The 21987-nt window shown below is 49.9% G+C and overlaps 1 protein-coding gene across 2 annotated transcripts in view; it reads right to left on the bottom strand.

The window, feature by feature from the left end:
- Positions 1-1376: 1376 nt before the first annotated feature.
- NHSL2 (NHS like 2) overlaps positions 1377-21987 on the bottom strand; it is a 78595-nt gene continuing 57984 nt past the window's right edge. The window contains exons 3-9 of one of the 2 annotated variants that reach the window (XM_045994944.1): positions 19731-19858; positions 19230-19425; positions 17251-17382; positions 13670-15997; positions 11814-11946; positions 9582-10871; positions 1377-5278 (exon numbers count right to left, since the gene is read on the bottom strand). In XM_045994944.1, coding sequence (XP_045850900.1) covers positions 10547-10871; positions 11814-11946; positions 13670-15997; positions 17251-17382; positions 19230-19425; positions 19731-19858 — 3242 coding nt within the window. In that variant the 3' untranslated portion in view covers positions 1377-5278; positions 9582-10546. The remainder of the gene's footprint in view (positions 5279-9581; positions 10872-11813; positions 11947-13669; positions 15998-17250; positions 17383-19229; positions 19426-19730; positions 19859-21987) is intronic. The other variant, XM_045994946.1, reaches the window with a different exon arrangement.

The raw sequence follows: 21987 nt of genomic DNA, 5'->3' as shown, positions 1-21987 counted from the left end.
ATTTAATTTTTCCAAGATTTTATTTATTTGTTTATTTGTTTATTTGATTTTTTAAAAAAGTGGGCTCCATGCTGGGTATGGCCTGAACTCATGACCCTGAGCTCAAGACCTGAGCTGGGATCAAGAGTCAGACACTTAACCGACTGAGCAATCCAGGTACCTCAAGATTTTATTTTCTTTTGAAGCAATCTCTGCACCCAACGTGGGGCTCAAACTTACAGCCTCAAGATGCAGAGTCATGTGCTCTACCCACTGAGCCAGCAGGGTGCCCCCATGACCTCTGCTTTAAAGGTGTGTTCTCTTCTTGGTAAATTAATATACCGTATCCTGCCTTTGACATGTCTTTTGTGAGTTTGGTCAGTGTGGGTCAGTCCCTAAAAGCTTCCCCAATTCATGATCTGGTAGCTCAAGGGGGCCCTGACCCTGCCAGGGTGACCACTTGACTCGGAACCACAGGGTCCACTGAGGTACTGCTTGCCACGAGGCCCACCTCAAGCCAGCCTGTCTCTGAACTTTACCTTAAATCCTAACATCTGCCATGGTCTGAGAGTTGCCTTGCCCTTCCTTCCCCTTCCCTTGTGCACCCTCTAGGTTGTTTCCAGCTCTGTTGTGCTTTTTGGAAGAAGAGCCTGGTATCGTCAAGGGCATCAGCTAATAACGCAGGGCCTGAGGAGACAAGGATGCCGGCTGCAAGGGCCTTGACTTTACATGCATGGGCCAGTGGGGAGCAGACAACAGAGCTCCTTTCACATGCGAGTTGACCCTGAAATACAGCTGTTGCTACCTGCATGGTGGGATCGACCCGTTTTTGAGGGATGGTGATGGGAAGTGACCGGGGCTACATCTGGTTTGTGGATTTTTTGTTTTGTTTCGTTTCGTTTTGTTTTGTTTTTTGTTTTTTGTTTTTTTTTTTTTTTTTTTGCTCCCAGCCCAGACTCACTCTTGTCTGCCCTGCTGAATGGCTTCATCAAGCCAGAGAACAAAGAGGGAGTGCGTGCCCTGAGCACAGTTGCCATGGCAACCTCCTCCTTCTGGGAGCTTGGCAACGGCTGCCCACTTCACCAGAACCCCACCTCGTCTGCAGGCCATAAGCGGTTGTATTCGAATCCCCAAGATGAAGTCCTTGAACACGAATTACCTGCCAGTGTAGCTTAGGTTCGCTGCTGGGTGGGCCAGGTACCTGCGAGACACCATGTCCTGCATTATTGGCTTTGGGCTCTCAGGGGTTTGTGAGAATCAAAACCCCTGTGTGGGGGTCCCACACTTGTGTGGTCAGTGACAGAGGCTCACGACCTTGGCTTAGTGTCTGAATAAAGGCATCACTGCTACAATGAAAACCAGAGGGTGAAACAGAAAATGATTTTTAACAGAAACAATTTATTTTGAGAAGACACAAACAGCTCTAGCTATATAAAGAATACGCTTCAATTGTTGGTAGCAAGCCAATATGGAATGCTTAAAAGAAAGAGAGAAAGAGAAGAAAGGAAAAGAAAAAGAAAAGAAAGACAAGAAAAACCCTTTGTCTTATCTCCCCGCAGAGGGCTTCCTTCCACTGTGTGTTAGAATTCTGAAAAAGACTGGGATGATGATCTCTCCTAGTTTCTGCCGCTTCCTGAAATTTTTATCCAGGGACACTGTGTCTTCACTGGGGGAATGGCCTTATCTCCACCTTCCAGTTTAGGACATTGGTCTGTCAATTCCAGTCTCCCTTATTTTTCTTAAGTGCGTTGTTGGCATTTAGTAAGCACTGCATGTGGACGTGACAAAAGTCTGTATCCTGGCTATGCACAGTAGGACTAGTCAATCCTCCTTCCTTATTTTGCTTTCGGCAGGTGTATAGTTCTTTTGCTGCCTTAGAGATCAAGGTATAAGCCTGGTTCCCCTCCTCAGTCTGGCAATCTTAAATCAAAGGTGGGAAGAAACTGTTTTGCAGAGCTGTACTTGCTCATGCCTCTGACTTTTTAAAAATTTAGTTTCTAGTAATGGGGGAGATCCCTGGGCTCAAGCGACAGGAAGCAAGTAGAAAGGTCCTAAAAAGTAATTTGCTTCGATAGGAAAAACTGCAGCCTCAGAGGTATGTCTGAGTGACCGAGTGCCTGTCGGATGAAAGTCCTAGCACTCTGTGTGTCGGCCTGTCCACAATTGTCACAGAGGAGTTTCTTCTAATGGCTTCCTGAGAGAAGCAAGCACAAACCAGCAGAAAGAAGTGTTCAAAAGCCAAGAAAAAGGGAAATGCCGCTGGAGCCCCAACCATCCCCTTCTCGTTGACCAGACGTAGACCTGGACCAGAGAACTGATGAGAACACTGGATGGAGTGTGTGCATGTGCACATGGTGTGTGTGTGTGTGTGTGTGTGTGTGTGTGTGTGCATAAGAGAGAGAGAGAGAGAATTAGTCAACGGGCCTTCACAGTCCCAGTGGAGAAACTATGCTCACATGCACAGGCACACGCCTTCCTCATTCATGCCCCTCAGGGCTTATGTGAGCAAATGGGAAAATGTGAATCCGAGGTTTCGACTTCCAAGTAGCATGAGAGGTAGAGATGGGCATGAGATGGAGAGAGTTGTGAAGAAGCTTTAGGGAGTCTTCTTCTTCTCCTTCTTCTTCTTTTTTAAAGTAAGTTCTAGGCCCAGTGAGGGGCTTGAACTCACAACCCCAAGATCAAGAGTCGTATGCTCTACCAACTGAGCCAGCCAGGCAACCCTAGGGAATCCTTTTAAAGGTTCAGAAAACAGGAGGCGGCAGTGTGTCACATGTTTGCTGGGGCGGGGGGGTGGGTGCTGCATGGGGCATCCCAAGGAGTCCATCCCCCTTGGGCCTGGGGGCCCAAGAGGCAAGGGGCTGAGGCAGGTAAACACTGTGGGAGCAGAATACTTTCTATACCTTGTTGGTTTTCTTGCTGGGCCTAAGTATAGAACAGATCCAAATGGAATTACAGAAAATGGACACATGGACATTCTGGGTTTTAAAACCAGCCATGGGGACCAAGAGGGCTGGTGATTTTCCTAGGAAATTGTAGACTGGATTGGAACCTCATGACCTGGGCCACCAGACTTTCCAGAGACAGCCTTAAACTCGCAATGATAATATGGGGCAGGGCAGGCCAGATGACCCAGGGCAGGGGTGACCAGCCACAGTTTGGGAGACCAGTGATGGGACAAAAGAAATAAGAAAACTCAGAAATCCATTCTTTCCTGCCAGTTTACCCTAAACTTGAGGAAGTAGAGGCACTTTGGATAACTAGGACAGGAGGTCTGGAAAAATGAATGAGGGTTTCTACACCAAGGTAGTCACTGAGAGAGAAAGATAGAGAGAGAGAGAGACAGACAGAGAGAGAGAGAAACACCATGATGAAGAGCACCCTTCTAAAGATTCATGGGTTGGGGCACCTGGGTGGCTCAGTGGGTTAAGCTTCTGCCTTCGGCTCGGGTCATGATCTCAGGATCCTGGGATCGAGCCCCACGTCGGACTCTGCTCAGCGGGGAGTCTGCTTCCTCCTCTCTCTCTGTCTGCCTCTCTGCCTACCTGTGATCTCTCTGTCAAATAAATAAATAAAATCTTTAAAAAAAATAAAGATTCATGGGTTGACATATGCAGCCCTCCTCCACCCACTTCTGTGCCGACTGATGTGACAGTGTAGTAATTAGATGGGAAGGCAGTGAGCCCACATGTGGCCCCCCAAAACCTAAAATGCTTACTCTCTGGCCCTTTACCAAATTTCGGGTTGAGATCCCTCTAATCTCTGAGCATTCCTGAAAATGGAAACCAGAGGAGGTCCAGTAGAAACAAGGGAACAATGGAAATAACTGGAAATACCACTCCAACTGACTGGCAGGGCCCTAAAGGGACACTGCCTGCAGTTCCACGAATAACAAGGTATGCATGAGCCATAAAAGAAAGCCCAAGAATAGCTAAAGAGAGAGTCACACTAGGCAAAGAATATTCCAGAAGAGAGAGTGCATGCAGAGCTCAGTATTGATTAGGGAATTCTATTATTTTCTGATAAGATGGAGATGGAGTTTGAGCCCAGGGACTGACATAACATCAAGCTAGGTGAAGTTTCTAGAACACAACTAAAGACCTCATGAGCATCTAACAGCCTGAAAGTACCTCATAAAGTTTAAGAAGGGAAGGATAAAGTAGATTCTAGGAGAGCCTATGTTAGTTTTCCCTACTTCAAATAAATACCAATTGCAAAAGTTCACACTAAAAAGAAGTAGAGACATTAGGGGACATTGGACTCTTTGTTTTTCAAAAGAAGTCACCAGAAGATTCCTCCACATAAGAGACTTTTTTACCAAAAAGTGGAATTTGATCTACAAAAATTCATTTTTCAAACATCTCTTAGGGAAAACATAGACAAAGTAGGGAACATATACTGAACTTGGAGGGGAAATGAATGTTTCTAAATTGAAAATGAGATTTGTCTTCGGATTCAACTAAAGAAATCTTGAGCATTTTCCATTAAAGCATAGATAATTAGTTCACTGAACTATCCGGGAAATTCATATGTTGTAAAAGTAGAAGCCAGCTGTGGGTCATCTCTAAATGCAGTGCTTTAAATGCAAACACACTGGCCCCAGAGGCAGGAGACCTGGGATTGAGGCCAGACCCTGCTACTGTATACATGACCTTGTGTAAGTTATTTGACCTTTCTGGGCCTCATGTGTAAAATGAGAGATTAGTCCCTTTCAGTTCTAACATTCCAGGATTACAGATAAATATAGAGATAAGAGCAATACAACAACTTAGAAATAACAAATATTCCCCAAGGTAAGCTTTGGAATCAGTAGAAAACAGTAACACTGAAATATAATAAAAAGAAGAAAATTTTAACAACTAGCCAGAGTAAATATATCTCATTTAAAAATTAATGAAAAGATTTGTCATTTACAGTTGATTGGGAGAGGTAAGAACACACAGATTGATATTTCTTCACCATCATACATACAGAGTTGAAAATGAGTTGGGGGTGACTTATACAATGAGCACAATGCTGCGTCCGCATGCATAACATCTTATAAAATTGGATGTTAAAAAATAAAAAGCTGAACACCACATAGGGAATAAGTTCCTATAAAGCTTGACTTGAAGGAGAAGCTGAGAGGGGTTAACTGGTTGTTCCAGTTCAGATTTTGTTGGTGGATCTGTTGATATCAAATTCCACTATGTAGGCAAAAATCTTAAAATCAGAGCCCTCGTCGAGAACAGCCACCACGGTGAAGATGGGTGTTTAAGGGTCAGCAATACCAAACAAACAGAACACTTCTTCCTTTTTCCTATTCGTGAATTACAAAAAAAAAAAAAAATTAAACCCCAAACAGGCCAGATGTCCCGGCTAAGTCAAATCAAAGGTTTTGCAGGGTAATAAATGTACACCCGACCAACATGACAATGTACATCACTTGGCCAGATACGGATCACTCTAATGACAGCAGAAACGACAGGAAAGGCTGGAATCATCTGGACAGTCGGAGCGCTAGGGATTCACGGGCGTGAAGAAGTAACATCACTGGAAAACCCACAACGCACGCGCGAACACACACACACAGACACACATCCCAGGGCTGCTGTTGCTGCTAGTTCCGAGATCACGCTCGGTTCTGGGCTTTGCTGAACGAACATATACACGCATTTCCCACAACCCATTACTTATGTAAATGTATTTTTGCTACACTTATTAAAAACGCCTCAAATATTTGTCTCTAACCATTTACTACTGTATTCCTATGTAAGTCTGCTTCAGAATATTTTAGAACTTCATTTCATGTCATTGTTTAAATTACAATTCTTGCTGTCCTTTGACGAAGGCAGCTGTTTGTACCTCTTTCCCACTCTCCTGTCCTCTTAAATCGCTAATATCTTTGTGACTTATGGCTGAAACGCAGGCAAAGGCTTTGGAGGGACTGCATGCCCTGGCAGAGATCTGGTCTTTCTCACACCAAGCGGAAGTGACAGCACAAAACATAAATAAGGGTAGGGGAAGCAGAGCCTTGATTTCAGTGACATTGTACCACCAGGAAGTTTAATAATCACCACCAACACCGGGCGACCAACATCGGTCAGACATTGACTGGACAGTTTCACCTTTCACGAGCAGGACACAGTCTCACAAACTCTAACTCCTTGTGTTCTTCTACTAAAATGATTTGTATGACTTCTATTTGTGTCAAAATGTCACTGTACAATATGAAGAATCTCAGCCTTCTCCATGGCTTTAAGGAGCCATTTCCGAGAGCCTCTTGGTAGATGTGGTCCCTTCGTCCCTTGTCCAAGAGGACAGCTCTGGGGATCAGGACTCTATACCCACTACTGGCAATGTAATGAAATAATTCCAGGAGACTAAGGTATTTTCTATATTCTGGAGTTAGCTGTCAGGGAATTTGGCCTTTCCGTGGTGAAAAATACACTTTGGCAACTAATTGGTGCCTAACATTCTACAAGTAGAACTTCAGCTCCTTTGGCTTAAGGCTTTTCCCCTGTTACAATGCAAGTGACCCTCAAAAAAGGTAGCATTAAGCCTCATAATGTCATAGTGAAGGACTTCATCCCTTTCCTGAGAGCATGGTTTTCTGAGTGAGGAGAACAAACGACGAGGCACTCAGGAGAGTTGGTGCTGGGAACCAAGGTGTGGGGAACACGGACCAGAAAGAGGACAGAGAGCATCCCAGTGGCAGGCCTCCAACTCATTCACCATCTTGCTGAAGGGCAGCCCCTGTCTGCATCCCTACCGAAATGGGTACTAACTTGCCACTCAGAGCAGGTTGCTTGGAAATCAACCATGTTTTCTGATCATAGTGAAGGCTCTTTGACATACAGGCATACAAAGGTTGAGAGCAATGGAAAAAGAGATGGTAATAAAATATTTGTACAATGGCAGATAGGGAGTTGTCGATAGAACCACACTTGTGCATGGATAGAAGATAAACCAATATTTATAGAGTGCAAAGTGCAGGGCTGGGGCGAGGGTAAGGCATGTTTGCAGCCCCCGAGAGTGGGCGCCTCATTCACCTCGCTCTGGTCCTGGCCCTGGCAGATCTGGTTAAAGTGAAAGCTTACTACTGCATTGACACACTTGGTGAGGATGGAAGGCTGCCCTGGTGAGGACAAGAGAGCCCTGGCCATGAACTCATCTTTTCTCAGGGATGGTTTGTGAGGAAGAGGGCAGGTGCATGGACACATCTGCTCAGACAGATAGGTACAGCAGGATCGCGAGCTGATTTGTGTCATCTAGAGAGTTAATTAAGATGGATATCTGGTGAAATGCACATTGTAAGCCTTGTAGAATCTCCTCCATCTTTGCACATTCGAGGTAATGCCTTCCGACTAACTGGTCGACTTAGGGTCATAAGGCTAACGCAAACTCTTTTGCTGCCTGTGGTCCTGCCTCCTCAAAGCTTACGCTATAGGCTAGGGATGCAGGTCATGGGAGCTGGAACTGAGGGACAAGTTGGGGCCCGGGGGGGGGGCAGGTAAGAGATAAGGCAGGCAAAGGAGAGGAGGCACCAGCAAGGCTTCCTGTTGTACCAAGAATGGCTTGCTATCTCCCCTCAACATTTGAACCACAAACATGTAATGAACACCCACCTAGAGCAAAGCACTCCTAGCTACCCATTAACCAATTCTGGGGATGACTCCCTCTACTCGTGACTAGACTGAGGTCAGTCAACAGAGCCACCTGCTGCTATTGGCTGGAATCAGAACAAGCAAGAAGGATGGAAACAACTTGAATTGGAAGCTGACCTCCTGCGGTCAACTTCACTTCACTTGTTATCGTTATTATCTGCACAAGTAACAGTGGCAGGAAGAGGTTCTCTGAAAGCCTGCCTGGAGGGGCTTTCAGCCTGTCTTCTCCAGTCTTAGCAGAGTAGGTATACAAGGCAGCGAACACTGGGCTATGGGCCTCGGTGGGAGAGAGCGAGTTGGTGTTACTATAATCACGGGCGTGAGACAGGCTGACTGTTAAGAGCAGGAAAGATGTTTGGTCTTATGGTCTTCACTGATTAACAAAGTCTACAGTTTGGTGGTTTGTTTGGGATTAGGTCCCCTGCTGCAAAATATTAAAGGAATATTTCTAGTCCTCGGTGTTCCCTCTGGCCACAACATCACTACCCCAAATCCTCCTGTGCTAATGGAAACACCACTGGGCATTTGAGGGCCGTAATAATGATGCAGAAGACGTTCTAAGAATCCCATATACAGGTATACAGACTGCTGCAGAGAAAAGCAAGACTCAAGGCAGTGTTAAAACATAAAGGCGTCTGGGCATTCAGCTTTAGAACATTTTGGGAAAACCACCAAGGATAGCAAGGTGAGGGGAAAGGCAAAACCCTCTTAGAAGTAGCAAACGAGAAGCTTCCAGAAAAACCAGCAGATGTAACAAATCCTATACTGTGTGAGTTTCATATTCGGCTTGAGTTCAGCCGTTCAAAGTGGTTCCCAAGGAGAAGGCCCTGGCAGCATTTCACTTTTGTTAGGCCAAGGCACAAACACCCCTTCATTTCCCTACAGAGGAAAATGTTTCTGTCTTTTGGAATTCTGAGGCTGGGGCAGACCAAGTGTGGCATCCGTATATAAATTCAGGCCAGGAATGAGTCTATTTTATGTCAGGCAACCCCCCCTGAAATTTGATCAGGACCTTCAAACCAAATAGTTGGGATGCTTTTGAAAGCAACTGGGTACTCGCTGCTTATTATTTTAAGCAGCCTCTGCCTAAACCAAGGGCAAGTGCAGATTGCAAAGAAGTTGGTGAGCCTGCCCTGTACTCAGAAGTCTAGAATTCAGAACTGTACCAACCAAGGGCCTAGGCCTAAGGCTTCTAAGCGAGAGGCCCAAGTCTCCTCAGCTCTCAGTGTAGATTTTCAGCTGCTCAGTCTGCTAGAGTGTGGGCAGTGGAGCTAAGAGCTTGCTTCTCATTGGTGAGCGAGGCGGCCTATCGAAATCAAGAACTGTTTGTCTCTGGGGCAGTTTCTGCATCCTCCAGGAGGTTGGCCAATGAATCCCTTTGAGGGGGGATGGCAGTGGTGAAGGAGGAAGGGGTCCAGGAAGCAGGCTACAATTTCATTTGACTTTGCTTTTCCCTTCTTGGGAACATGGACAATTAACCCTCCATTAATGGTCAGCCAGTTTTTGTTTAATGCGTTCACTGTTTTTTCCCCCCAAACTCCCAGCAATCAGACATAGGAAAATCAAATGAATCACTCCCCTTGCCCTGCTTAGAAAATTGAACTGACAAGTGCCTATAAGCTTGTGTGTGAGTTGTGTGTGTGGGGGGGGGTCACAGGGATTGTTCTGAGGCTCTGTCAGCATCCTATTCCCCCAACCCCTCTACTCCCCTACAGCATAGTTAATTGAAAGTTGGTCACATGGTAGAACCTAAATGGCAAAAAAAAAAAAAAAGATAGCCCTTTTTTTGGCGTTATGGGCCACAGCAACTTGCAAGGCAGCCTTTTAGGTTTGGGATATATCCTTTTTAGTCCATACATTCTTAGTTTTGGAACAGAGTAAGACTTCCTTTAACCAGAACAAAAGCAACCACACACCACAGTCTAAACTGAATGGAGGTGGACAAGTTACACTTACTTTCTCACCTCCTTGAGACTTTGATGACGCTGTTCCTTCAGCTAATTACTTCCTGTAATGAAGGTTATATGCAAATGAAACGAGGGTTCCTAGAATGCAGCATGAGTTGGGCACCGATCCTAGCTATCCGTGTTGACAGACACTTGAAGAATCTCAAGGCGCACGCGTGAGTTGCCTTGGCTGGATCTGAGAGAACGCAGGGCTGCCTCTTTTGGTGGCTGAACTAACTTGGTTCACCCAAAGCAACTCAATCCTGACTTTTCCTAGCAAAAGGGGTGGGGGGAGGGGCTACAGGTTCATCGAAACTCATCACCCTGTTCTCCGCATAGACAATCAAACTGAAAAAGGCATGAATTTCAAGACAGAGTCACATTCATATTTTGCGTGACAAAAGCCAGCCAATCAACCCCATGCTGAAATAAGTGTACATCCCCAAACCTCTCAGTGGGGTGGGGTGCAGAGAGCTTGACTGTGGTTGAAGAGGCCTCAGAGTCTTTCTGCTTCTCCACACGGGGCCAGAAAGGCCTTGCCTCAAAAGTGAATCATCGGCAACGGCACCCACGACCCTCAGCTTTGGCAGCGCCGGTAGGCCCTCACACTGTGCTCCTCGGTGACAGAAGTCAGGGATGGAGCAGCTCGGTCAGTGACGGAAAAGATGGCGCAGGTGCTCTTGCGCCTCAGAATTTCTCCTCAGGGCACAGCACTGGGGGGAAAGAAGGAGAAAATCGGTAGTCAGTAACGGCAAGATTATTAAGTGTGAAAATGCAAAATGTCCGAAGGTGATTAAAGTGCCTGATGATTTTAGCTCTAGGTCTAGTGGCCTCTCTCCTGCGGTCCAGAGGGTGAATGGATGGAAAGGACGTGTAGGCTCTTTTGTTATTTCCATGACTCCTTTCTAAAACCCTTTCTCTTCCCCTTGGTCTACTCAAGTTTAGTGACTAAACCCTGTTTACTGAACCCCTGCCTTAGGTACTGGGGTTATCGGTGGTTTCGTAGTCTTTTGAAAATTGTGCAATAATTCTCCGAGCCAGTGGGTTAGTGGTCTTCAGCAGTTCGGCTGCTGAGGGCCGGGACTTTGGGGTTGCCTTGCTCCCCTTTTTCTGTAGCAAGGCCTTGAATTCGTCGTTTCTGCCAGCATCCAGGTTAGCACTGCCGCTTGACCCCGCAGAGGCAGCTGACTCACTGACTGGAGAATCAGCTGGGTTCTTCCCTGGTGAATGGGAGCTTGGTCTGCTGCCGCCTGCAAAGGCCTCCCCAGGCTCTTTCCAGCCAAGCAGCTTTCTTTTGGACCTAAATAAGAAAAAGTTTGCTTTGAGTGAATTCAACGCGGCAGACGTTTCCTAATGCCTCATATAAATTCACAAAGGCCAGTGACATGACCTGGAAGCTTCTACACAGCAATCTTGTGAGCAGTTGCACTTGCAAGCTTTCTCCCTCTCTCCCTCTCTCTCACTGCTAAGTCCTCAGAGTGCCCTGTCTGGCTCCCTGGCACTACCTTCCTTTCAGTGCCCACAGCTGGAGGGTCTGCAGGGTTCTGGGACCGAGGAGTCAAGGCTATTTGCTCAGTGACTCTGACTCAAGACAGCCTGAGGGAACTGATGCTCCTGCACCTCTGGGAACTGGGATCTTTCTAGTTTTTCTCACCACCAAGCCCCTGCTCTTTGCCCTTGTCCAAGAACAGGGGGTCCCCATCCAGTCCCCCTTCACCTCCATTCCTGCTCTGATCTCCGGCTCAGTGTCCCACTGCACTTCTCTTTTTAAATTATTTTTTTATTGACATAGAATGTATTATTTGCTTCAGGGGTACAGGTCTGGGATTCATCCATCTTACACAGTTCACGGCACTCACCACAGCACATACCCTCCCCAGTGTCCATCACCCAGCCACTCCATCCCCATTGCACTTCTTGCTAAGATTTGTTTGGTACAACAAAGGCTGTGAAGGGTTAAATGTCTCTGTCTGTAGACAGAGCTGCGAGAGAGCAGATGGAGCCACAATAGGCCGTGCTGTTGCTAGGAGACGAGGGGCCTCTCACTCGGCACCTGGTCCTCCCTTCCCGGCCCCTCCTCCACTTCGCCCAAAGATTCAGCAAATTGCATCTGCGAGGCCTCAGGCCGCCATTGCCACATGTGGGTATCTGAACTTAGTCTCCAGCTTTCAGTGCTCATGGCTGCTTAGAGGTCTCAAAAGGGCAGGCATTTCCAATAAGAATTAAGAAAATGGGTCTCGACCTGTGTATCACAGTAAACAAATCTTCCGTTGTGCGTGAAGCCACAAACACGTCATCGTCGTCTTCGGCGATCCATTCGGCTGTTTTATCACTAATGACACTTTTTTCTGCAGTGCTCGGTTCCACAGAGCTCCCTAGGCATAAGAACCAGAAGGAATTAAATACTTTGACCACAAGAGTTAGGACAAAGCACATTCTCATATGAATCTCATTCGATGTTCAAAGCAACTCCAAAAGGGCTGCTGGGCAGAGACCCTTAATGTCTCCATTTCGCAGAGGAACACGATGTTCCAGAGGTTAGTGTTTGGGTCAAGGTGGCCTGACTGGTGAAGATCAGCATGGGCCCTTGTTTTCTCATGCCTTTTCGATTACAACAGGTTCCCTGAACATTCTCTTGCTTTGAATGCATCATTTTTCAAAAATCAAGAAGCTGAGAGTAATCTAAAGCAATGACTCAAGCAGTAGGTGGGAGCGGGACCGAGCTGAATCTCAGAGGAGCCTGTGGAGTTTGACAAAGCATAATCTAAAATTACCTGTGGCTTTGACTTGTTTGCCTGTTCTAGTCTGTATGATTTAACTTGTGCTGAAAGCCCAAATCAGCTTACAAAAGGTCATAAGATTTTTAAAAAATTTTACTTATTTATCTGAGAGAGCGAGCGAGCATGGGGGGGAGGAACAGAGGGAGACAGAGGGGGACAAGCAGACTCTGCGCTGAGCAAGGAGCCCGATGATGCAATGTGGGGCTTGATCCCAGCACCCCGACCTCTCAGGATCATGACCCGAACAGAAACCAAGAGTTGGACGCCTAACTGACGAGCCACCCAGGCGCCCCAGGAAGGTGATAAGATTTTGCTGTTTGGTGTTAAGGGTTCAAAAAAAGGATGAGAAACACGGATGGGTGTGGAGGACAATCTATTAAGTGAAATAGGCGGTCCACAAAAGACCAGTGCGATGTGATTCCACTTACATGGGCTCCCTAGAGAGTGTCAGATTCATAGAGACAGAAAATAGAAGAATGGTTGCCAGGGGCTCGGGGGAGGGAAGAGTGGTGAGTTATTGTTTAGTGCGTACAGACTTCAGTGTTGCAAGATGAAGAGCTCTCTGGAGAGGGAGGGCAGTCATGGTGGCCCAACATCGAGAATGTACGCAATGGTACTGAGGTGAACGCTTAAAATGTGGTGAAGATGGTAAAATTCAAGTTATGTGTATTTGACCACAATTGAAACAAAAAGGGGACGTGAAAAAAAACCCCAGAAAAGGATGAGAAAGATTATCTAGCCTAGTCTTATTGTCCTGGGAAGCGCCAACCTCAAAGAATCCAAGCAAGTGAGCTCCCTTTCCTCCAGAAAGCACGAAGAAGGGGTGCCGCTGGAAACCTATGCCATTGTTTTCAGAGGCCTGCGAGCTGGCAGTGGTACCGGATCGCAGTCTGGAAGCGCACTGAGTTCTGTGCGTGAAACTGAAATGAGTGTGGCTAGCGAAAAGTGCTGTCCAGTGAGGCAGAGAGAGAGTTCCCAGGGCGGGGGATGTGCACCTGACCAGGCAGATGGACTCCTAAGGTCCTAGGGTGCGAAGACCTAGTTTGATTGTATTCTCTCAGCCCTGGGGGTTCCAGGGTGGACTGGCCCAAACTGGGCCTTGGAGATCCACCCCTTTCTGGGTCACTCCTGATCCCAAGGGCTAGCGAGGTCTCTTTGGAAGAACCCCAACCCTCAAGAGATGCCTCCTACTGACCCACTTGTCCGGGACTCAGGGTCATTACTGGGGGCAGGGTCATTTGCTTCTGTCTCTGGCACTCTGTGCTCATTCTCTTCTTGCCTGGGATTGAAAGGAAAAGCCAGCAGACAGTTTACTAACCTAGAGGACTGGCCTCCCTTTCACCTTCAGCCAGCAGTGGTGAAGACGTCCTCGTACCAGGGGACTGCAGTTGGTCACTGGTGGGGCGACCCTTGGCCTCTTCCTGCAGGGTGATGATGGGGCTGAGAGGCAGCCTCAGCTCGGCCCCGTATGCCTCCATGTGAGCCGTGGGTGAGGTGAGAGGCAGGTACAGCACGCTGGGCTTTTTGGGAACGGGGGGTGGGATCTTGCCTTTCTTTCTCTCCACTTCCTCCTGGCTCTGGAGGCTGATTCTTTCAGGCAGGGCTCTTGCCTTGGGGCCCCCATCCTCCATCATGCCCTGAGGAGGTTGGTGTGTTCCTGAGAAGAAAGCACCAGAGGAACCGGCAAAAGGTGTGAGAGCGAGAGATGAAGGCGCTGGGGTCTCCCCGGGGCTTTTGGCCTCGGGAAAGCTGGAGGGCTTTGGTTTCCGCACCACCGTGTAGATGTCTGGAGGGAGTGGCCGCGAGGGTTGAGCAGAGCTCTTGGGAGTCATAGCCAAGGTGGGTGAGATGAGTGGGCTCTCCTCGGGGACGGATGGTGGCTTGTAGACCAAGCTCGGAGGCCGTCGGGCCACGGGGGGCTTCTCGGCTATGGGAGGTTTCATCTTCCTCTCAGGCAAGGTGAAGACTTCCGCGGCTGGGTCCTCAGCATAGTCAGGGCTCTCCATGTCATCTTCCGGCTCAGACTTGCTGACAGACCTCAGGCGCACGGAACGGAGGTCCGACTGAGTGACCATGGGCATAACAGGCTGGTTGGGGCTCGTCTTCTGGGCCAGCTTGGCCCCAAAATTGGTATCTGAGTGATGCCGGCTCACCTTGGTTTTGCCTCGGATGGAGATGCTCATCCCAGACAGATCCAGGTTGGTCGAAGAGGTCAGCGGCAGGTCAAATGACAGCCGCGACTTAGACATTTTCTCCATCGGCGAGGTCGGGGGAAGTGACGACTTCCTCTCAGGGACCACCGGACGCACCCGGATGCCGCCACTCAGAGAGGGCAGGTGGCCCAGGGTCAAGGACAGGGAGACAGTGGGCGTCGGGGTCTCTGACTGGCTGGAGTAGCCACTGGAGGGTGACATCAGCCCAGTGGGCCTTCCAGGGGAGGATACTTCCCTGGCCTCTACCTCGATGGAGAGCTGAGATGGTGTCGTGGCTCTGGACGTGGAAGGGGAGGCGAGAGACTCTGAGCTGCCCTGAACTTGGCTGCACTCGATGACTGTGGTGCCAGTGGCAGTGCTGGAGCTAGACAAGGACTGGTAGGTGTCGCCAGACTTCCAATCAGTGAGATACCAGTGGTGGGAGAACTGTGGACCTTCCGGATCTTTGAAAGTTGGCGCAGCTGGGTGACCCTGAGCATCGGGGTGGGACAAGTGACGTCCTTGGTGTTCCAAGGAGAGGCAGAGGCTCCTGGGCCTCTGGTCCTTGGGCAGTGCTGACCCACCTTCTGGCGAGAGGGCCGGCTCATCTTTGACCAGAGAGACGCTGCGCATGGGTGGGGAAGGCTTCTTCTTGGCCTTCCTGAGCGAGATACTCTTGGATCTCTGCCTTCTGTGCTGGGCCTCCTGCTGGGCACTGAGGGAGGCGATGTTGTCGGCACTGTTACTGCCCTCAGAACTCGTACTGGCACAAGGCAGGGCACAGGCCTCACTGGCCTTCTGCTCCTCTTCATAGGCCACCTCCACAGTGCCCGAGTCTGTGGGCACAGACAGCGACCGCTCCCGGAACCTGCTGGCCCCCGGTGGGCCCGTCTCCAGCCTGGAGGTACCACTAGTGAGAAGGCCCATCTTGGAGGGTCGCTCGGACGCTTGCCGTCGTTGAGAAGGGTGCTCGGAGTATGCAGCCAACCCGCTGCATCCTGCAGGGTTATCACGAGTGCCCAAGAGGGCAGCGGCCTCCTTAGGAACCGGAGAGGGCAGTGAGTGCAGAGAAACCCAAGCATTGCCTGAGGAAGGATTTCTTCCGTGTTCGCCAACTTGACTGCTCTGGCTGGTGGCGCTTGGAGTCATGTAGGTAAGAGTATCTCCCTTCCCGGAAGCAGAGAACGTCGATTCTGTTGGCCCGTTGCAAGAACTGGGGACGCTGTACACCATTCCCACGCTCTCCATGCCAGGGCGGTTTGTGGCACTGCACGCCTGGAGAAGTTCTTCCGGCTCACTAGAAGGACTCCTTAGTACTGGAGAGGTGAGATTTGGGAACTGAGCTTCCTGGCCGACTGCAACTCTTCCATTCACACCTTCTGGGGCGGAATGACTGGGCCTGATGTCCGAGGTGGTGGCGCGGGCCACGCCACCTGCCAGCCTGCTGCTGTGACCTGGAGAAGGTAAACACAGAGAGTGAGTCCTGCCACCGGGGATCCCCCTCGAGGTCGTCCTCTCGAGACAGGAGCACCAAAGCTTTGCCAAGAAGCATCTGCCAACAGCTTGGTCGGGATTCCTTGGTTCTTCCTCTCCCTAGATGAGGATACTGGGGAAGTTGGGTCCTTGCCCATCACCACACAGTGAGTCACGGGGTGCCTGCCCTTGAATTATCCAGGAGCCTGCCAAGGCCTTGCTGACTTTAATTATTCCTTTTGGGAGCTCAAATGGCGTGTGGGGCTACCTGGGGCTTTCCCCCACCTCCCGGAGCTTTCGGCCCAGGCTCACGAACCATCCCAGATCTCAGTGCTCACTCTCTCCTGAGACGAGGGTAGGGGCTGTGGAATTGCCAAAGGACAGCGTGTAGGACTTGCAGCCCTGGCAATGAACCTGGAGTAGGCCACAGCTGGCAAGTTCAGAGCCTGGTTGCATTTTTGGCACCTGGCACTTTCTAGCTTTGCCCCTACACAATTGAGTTAGGGTGACCACAGACGCGGGGAAACTACTGTGATGTCCAAAGTCCCCAAAGATGTTCTCATCAACAACAATCATTACTGTCACATCATTGCTGCTCCTATGACTATAATAAATGTGTAAGAGCAGCCACCATTTGCTCGACACCAATCACGTAGCAGTGCACACGGCAGGCCGATTACATGTAACAGCTCTAATCTGCGTGATGGCTCCGCCAGCTTGGTATTACTGTACAGACGAAGGCGCTGAGGCTCAGAGGGGTTTTGAAGATTGGACAAGGCCTCATGGTTTTATTAAGTGGAGAGGCCAGGACTCGCATCCATATCTCTCTGGTCTGCACCCCTTGGCTGGCTTCCATTTAGTGGCAGTAATGCTCTGTTAAGAGAATGCTTTTTTGCAGTGGTTCCTGCCTTGATCCATCTGCCTAAACCTGACACATGTGCCTCTATTCCAAGTAGAATGGGAGGCAATAACATAATGAATTTACCAGCCTGGGAGACCTGTTTTCCATATTCAGTTGATGCCCTTGACAAAGGGCCCTTGGTTATCCTTAATTATCACATCTGCCTTTTTTTTTTTTAGTACATCCAAAGCCCCCCAACGCCCCACCCCTCACACACACACACACACACACACACACACACACACACACACACACACTGAATTACTCCTGGGTGGCAGAGCTGGTGGAAGGGAAAAGGGGAAAGGTCTGGGGCATCAGCTGTGATGGGGTCACCTTGGTCTCGCTGGGAAAAGTTAGAGAATCCAATAATGGTCCGCCTCCGCCTCAGGGTGGATTTGGGGTTCACGGCTGTCTCTGTGTTAAACAACGAGTGTCGCAAACTTGCGTGTTTATCAAACTGCTGCCCTGTAGCCAAAATAAAGACACTTGGGTGCATCCTGGTTTCTGTTTACAGCGCAGTGGAAATCGGTCTGAGGCACACAGGAGGGGTGATGGCGGTAGCAATGAGCATGAACAGAGTCCAGGCAAGTGGCCCTCTTTCCTCATCCCGCCCAATTCAGCCCTGGGCACCCACGACCCCAAGACATACATGTTGGCTTTCACAGGTCACACCCTGGGTCACCTGTGAGTCCTAGGTGGCTGAGAGCCAGGGCTTTCAATCAGAACCAACTGAGCAGCTTTTGAAACCCTCGGACCTGAACCTCATCAAGGACACTTAAATCTCTGGCTGTAGGGCCCCGGCAGGAGCATTTCTCTGGAACTTCCTGGGTGACTGATCATTTAGATGTACAGCCCAGTGTGAGAACCACCGGTGTAGAGAGACAGGTTGAGACTAGATGTTGCTTGACTGTAATCGTTTCTCAAAGAAAGCCTTTGTATGGGCCAGTAAGGACAGGGCCTCCAAAAAGCTGCCCCACTCATCCCCCCACCAGCCAGGAAGCTGCCCGATAGGCCATCCTTCAGTCACCTGATCACATCTTATCAACCTTCACTCCTGTGTAGTGATTGAGATCTATTTCTCTTGAAACCCGGGGTCAGTCTTTTCTCCAGGGGAATTGCTGGGGCAAGGGTGGGGTGAGGCACACTGCTCCCCACCCCCTGCCCCCCGTGCTGTCCCTCATTCTGCTGCAGCAGTGGCAGTGGCAGTGGGTTCACCAGACCCTGCCCTCTCAGCCCCATGGCTGCCTTTGTACCCACTGCCCATCCTGCCCCCCAGCAAGCAGCTCTGCGGGCAAAACTCAGAGCCAGACTCACTGAGAGTGAGGTGGAAGTTGAGAGACGAAGTGCCTGCCTTCCCTTCATGAGTCTTTTTTCTAGGCCTTCACTCCCCTTGGCACATCTCCCTAGGCTCTGGGCTCTGCCTCTGATTTGCCTGCCAAGAGGATGCCGGGGGCGTCCGATGACCCCATATTCATGGAGCGCTACCACACGGGGCCAGACCTGCCCTCATGGCCTTCAGCAGCTTTCTCCAGCATACCACGGACCAGTGCTGGCTTCCAGGGGCCTCTGGTCCCTTCAAGTTAGGAGAGGTTCCCGTCATCAGGTTACCGGCCCTAACTCCTTCTGACATGACCGACCCTCCTCCTCCTCCACATGCAGCAGGTGGAGTGTGGAACATGAGTTAATAATGGGCATGGTCTAGGGTGCCCTGGGCCCCCAAAGCCACAGCCAGCTGAGCCGCATTTGCCTTGGTCTCTTTCTATTACTTCCCTTCTCAAACACTTGCTGCACAAGGTGAAGACGCCCACCTCCCTGGCAGACCGAGTGGCTACTGAATGTGCCCCGAGGCCCTGGCTCTGTGGCCCGGGTGAGAGCCTCCCTTTGAATGCCAGCACCACAAAACTCCCACTTCCACTCCGACTCCTATCTGTGTGCTACAAACCTTGCCTCTGGCACAAGAAGTTCTCTCTTGCCAAACCAAACCTAACTCACAACTTGAAGTTCCCATGGGCATTCCAAAGAGCACACACATTCAGAGTCCTAGCGTTTTCTGTTAAGAGGAATTTGCTATCAAATGGGCTCGGTTAGTGTGGCAGTGCCAGGAGAGAGTGAAGAAAGAGCAGCCAGAGCCTCCCTTGCCTGCATGCCTCCATTGCCCCCTCCCCCCGCGAGAGCCATGACCTTGACAGTTCAGGGTGAGCCAGCAGCAGAAAAAAGTCTCGCTCCCTCCCCCAGTCCCCAGTGCATTTGGAGAGGATGGTCTGTAGTTGGCATGGAAGGAAGCAAACAGAGGTGGTGCTGATCGACTCTACCAGAGATGTTGATGGGCACAATGTCAGAGTTCGTGGAGCAAGGCTGAAGCCACCGCTTTTCCTCTAGGATGGGCAGAGGGGAGGAGCTATTCCAGGCAGCTTGCTTGTTGGCTGTGGTCAACAGGCTCAGGGAGGCCTCAGGGGCCCTCACACCCTGGGTGGTGGTCTCATCCTCGCTCAGCTGCCGTTTTGTAGGCTGTTGGGAAAGAAGGTGATGGGAAGGGTGTGCTCCCGATGAGATGAGCCATGCCCACGGGATGGCTGTCTAGACAGGGTGGTCAGAGGCTTCGTCTGGGAGGCAGAGAAGTGTGGACGGGCTGCCAAGCCAGACACCTGCTGGATAGGGCCCCTCTTGGCAGGGCCTCAGGGTAGCTGTGCTGGTGAGGAGAGGTGAGCAGCAGCTTCTGGTGGGTAAGGTGTGCGGCTCGAGGTCCCCTATCAATGAGTGCAGAGAGAGCTCTGCCCTGCTGGCTCTCACAGGTGGGGGAAGAGGCAACTCACCATTGATACAAACTCCAGACGCCTGCCCGCCTGAGGCCTTGGGCTAGGAGTGGGCTCAGGGGCCTCATCAGCAGAGCGGAAGGTCTGCCCCAGAAGTCTGGCCTCCGAGTACTGTTCCTCATATTCTTCTGAAAAATAGCATAGTGGATACACACTCTAGGGGGCCACGGCCAAGCACTGGACTGGGAGAGGACCGCAAGCTGGGGCTCCTGCTCTAGCTGCCCGGCCTGACTTGCTTTGTTTCTTTGTGGTTTGGCCCAGTGTCCGAGCCTCTGGTTTCGGAAACAGAAAAAAGCCTACTCCCCAGGACTACAAGGGCCGAGGAGAAAAGTCGGTAGGGTCGAGTTGCGCTGGTTCTGAGACCAGGCCTGTGTCTTGACGGTCCCCACCTTAGGTGCTTGACTTGGAGGAGAGGCTCAGGGTACAGACACCTCTTGGTCCTTTATCCTCTCTCTGAAGCCATGCGGCTCCTCAGGTTTTCTGCAGACCTACCAGGGAAAGGACCTGTCGGAAGCATGAAGAAATCTGCACTGGGAAGTCCAACATGAGTGCTCCCTTGGGTCTCAAGAACTCTCAGCTGAGCTTCCGAGGGCCTGGTTCCCTGCACCTTCGCCCCACTGTGGGTGGTTGTCAGGTCCAGGGGAGCTAAGGTGAGGGGAGAGGGAAGGCAGAGGTAGTGGCAGAGAAGGAAGGAGAAGTTGAGGGGCATCGCCAGCGAATAAGAGGGAGGCACAAGGTTTGAATGGGCTTCACTGAAGTGATGAGTTCGATGAGTAGATGAGGAACATGAGAGAGCAAAGAACCAACGGGGGTGGGGCTCTCTGCTCATCTGAACAAAGACTTTAAGACTCATAGAAACTTGGAGGCTGAGGGGCCTCAAAAGTCCTCTGGTTCAACACCCCATTCTGGGCTCAGAGTTCCTCCTCAGCAACCCTTCTAGATGCTTCTTCAGCCTCCACACAGACCCGCAGAGAAGGGGAGCTGCCGTCCTCCCAAGGCAGCTCATTCCATCCAAGAACAGTTTGGGCTGTGGCAGGAAAGCTCTTCCTTATCTTGAGATGAAATCTGCCTCCCTCCATGTTTCCTCTACCCACTGGTCCCAAATCTGCCCGTGGTGGCAACATAGAGCACACTGACTCCTTTTCTGCATGGCAGCTCCTCTCTTATCTAAATACAAGGCTCCTGGTGTCCCTTGGAATCTTGCTTCTCTAAGGTTACCACTGCCCTGGCAAGGGAGGTGAGGGTTTGGGCTAGAGTCCAGTTGGGTGGCCCAGCTACCATTTTCTACTCTCCATAAGAGTTGACTTTCGTTGGTATGGGTAAACGAGAGCTGACAAGACTTCTTTTTGCACTTAACGTTCACTCAACAAATGCCTACTGGGCACCTCTTGGGGAATCCAGCTCTGTGCCGGGTGCTTCTGGAAACGCGAGGGTACTAAGAGATGTGATTCTTTCTGTCGAGAAGCTTGGTCGGTCGGGTTAGGTGGACGGACGATAAGCCCAGTACCAGTAGGTGAATGAGTTAATGAATGAACAAATGATAGAAAAAGCAGTTCAGAACTATATAAGTCCTCTGGAGCTGGATGGCCCAAGGTGGCTCTCAGGAACGCTGGTGAAGGGAATGAGCGAACTGTAGAACTAGTGTTAAAGGGTTTTGAATGAGGCAAGAAGAGAACTGTGAAGAAAGTGTAAGGACTGGAAGTTGGAAAACATGGAGGAAGGGCTTCTGGGTCTAGAAGAGAGGCCTCAGTGGGACAGCGAGTGCCTGGAGTAGGCTATGGAGTTTGCGACTACCACTGAGATTTTATTTGTATTCATTACTTCATGGAGATATAACTTACCTACATAAGGTGTATAAACAACTTCAGTGCACAGCTCAGTGAATTTTGACATATGCACGGCCCTTGTAACCTCCGTCCAGGTACTGTAACACCCCAGTTGTCTCTTTCACAGCACTGAGTTTTAATCTCTTTGCCACTTACATTGGCTTAATCCCTCCGTTCAATGTGTATGGTTTTTGTATTGTAAGGTCCTATCAGCGACCGCACTGTTCTCTCTTTTGTGTTAACTTTAATACGGTGCCCAGCTAAGTCTGTGTTCCAAAGGACGTGTTGGGAGTTGATGGTGCATCTTATCGGGGTCTCTCCAGCTGCAAGATACTCTTACTGAGCATTTTTAATTCTCACAAAACTGTGTGCCTCATGGGAAACTGGAGTCTCACTTTAAAAGATGACTGATTCATCGTAAGCTTTAGGTA

The sequence above is a fragment of the Meles meles genome, chromosome X (genome assembly GCF_922984935.1).
Source record: "Meles meles chromosome X, mMelMel3.1 paternal haplotype, whole genome shotgun sequence".
NCBI classification, from domain to species: domain Eukaryota; kingdom Metazoa; phylum Chordata; class Mammalia; order Carnivora; family Mustelidae; genus Meles; species Meles meles.
This window is presented reverse-complemented; position numbering and strand designations above follow the sequence as displayed.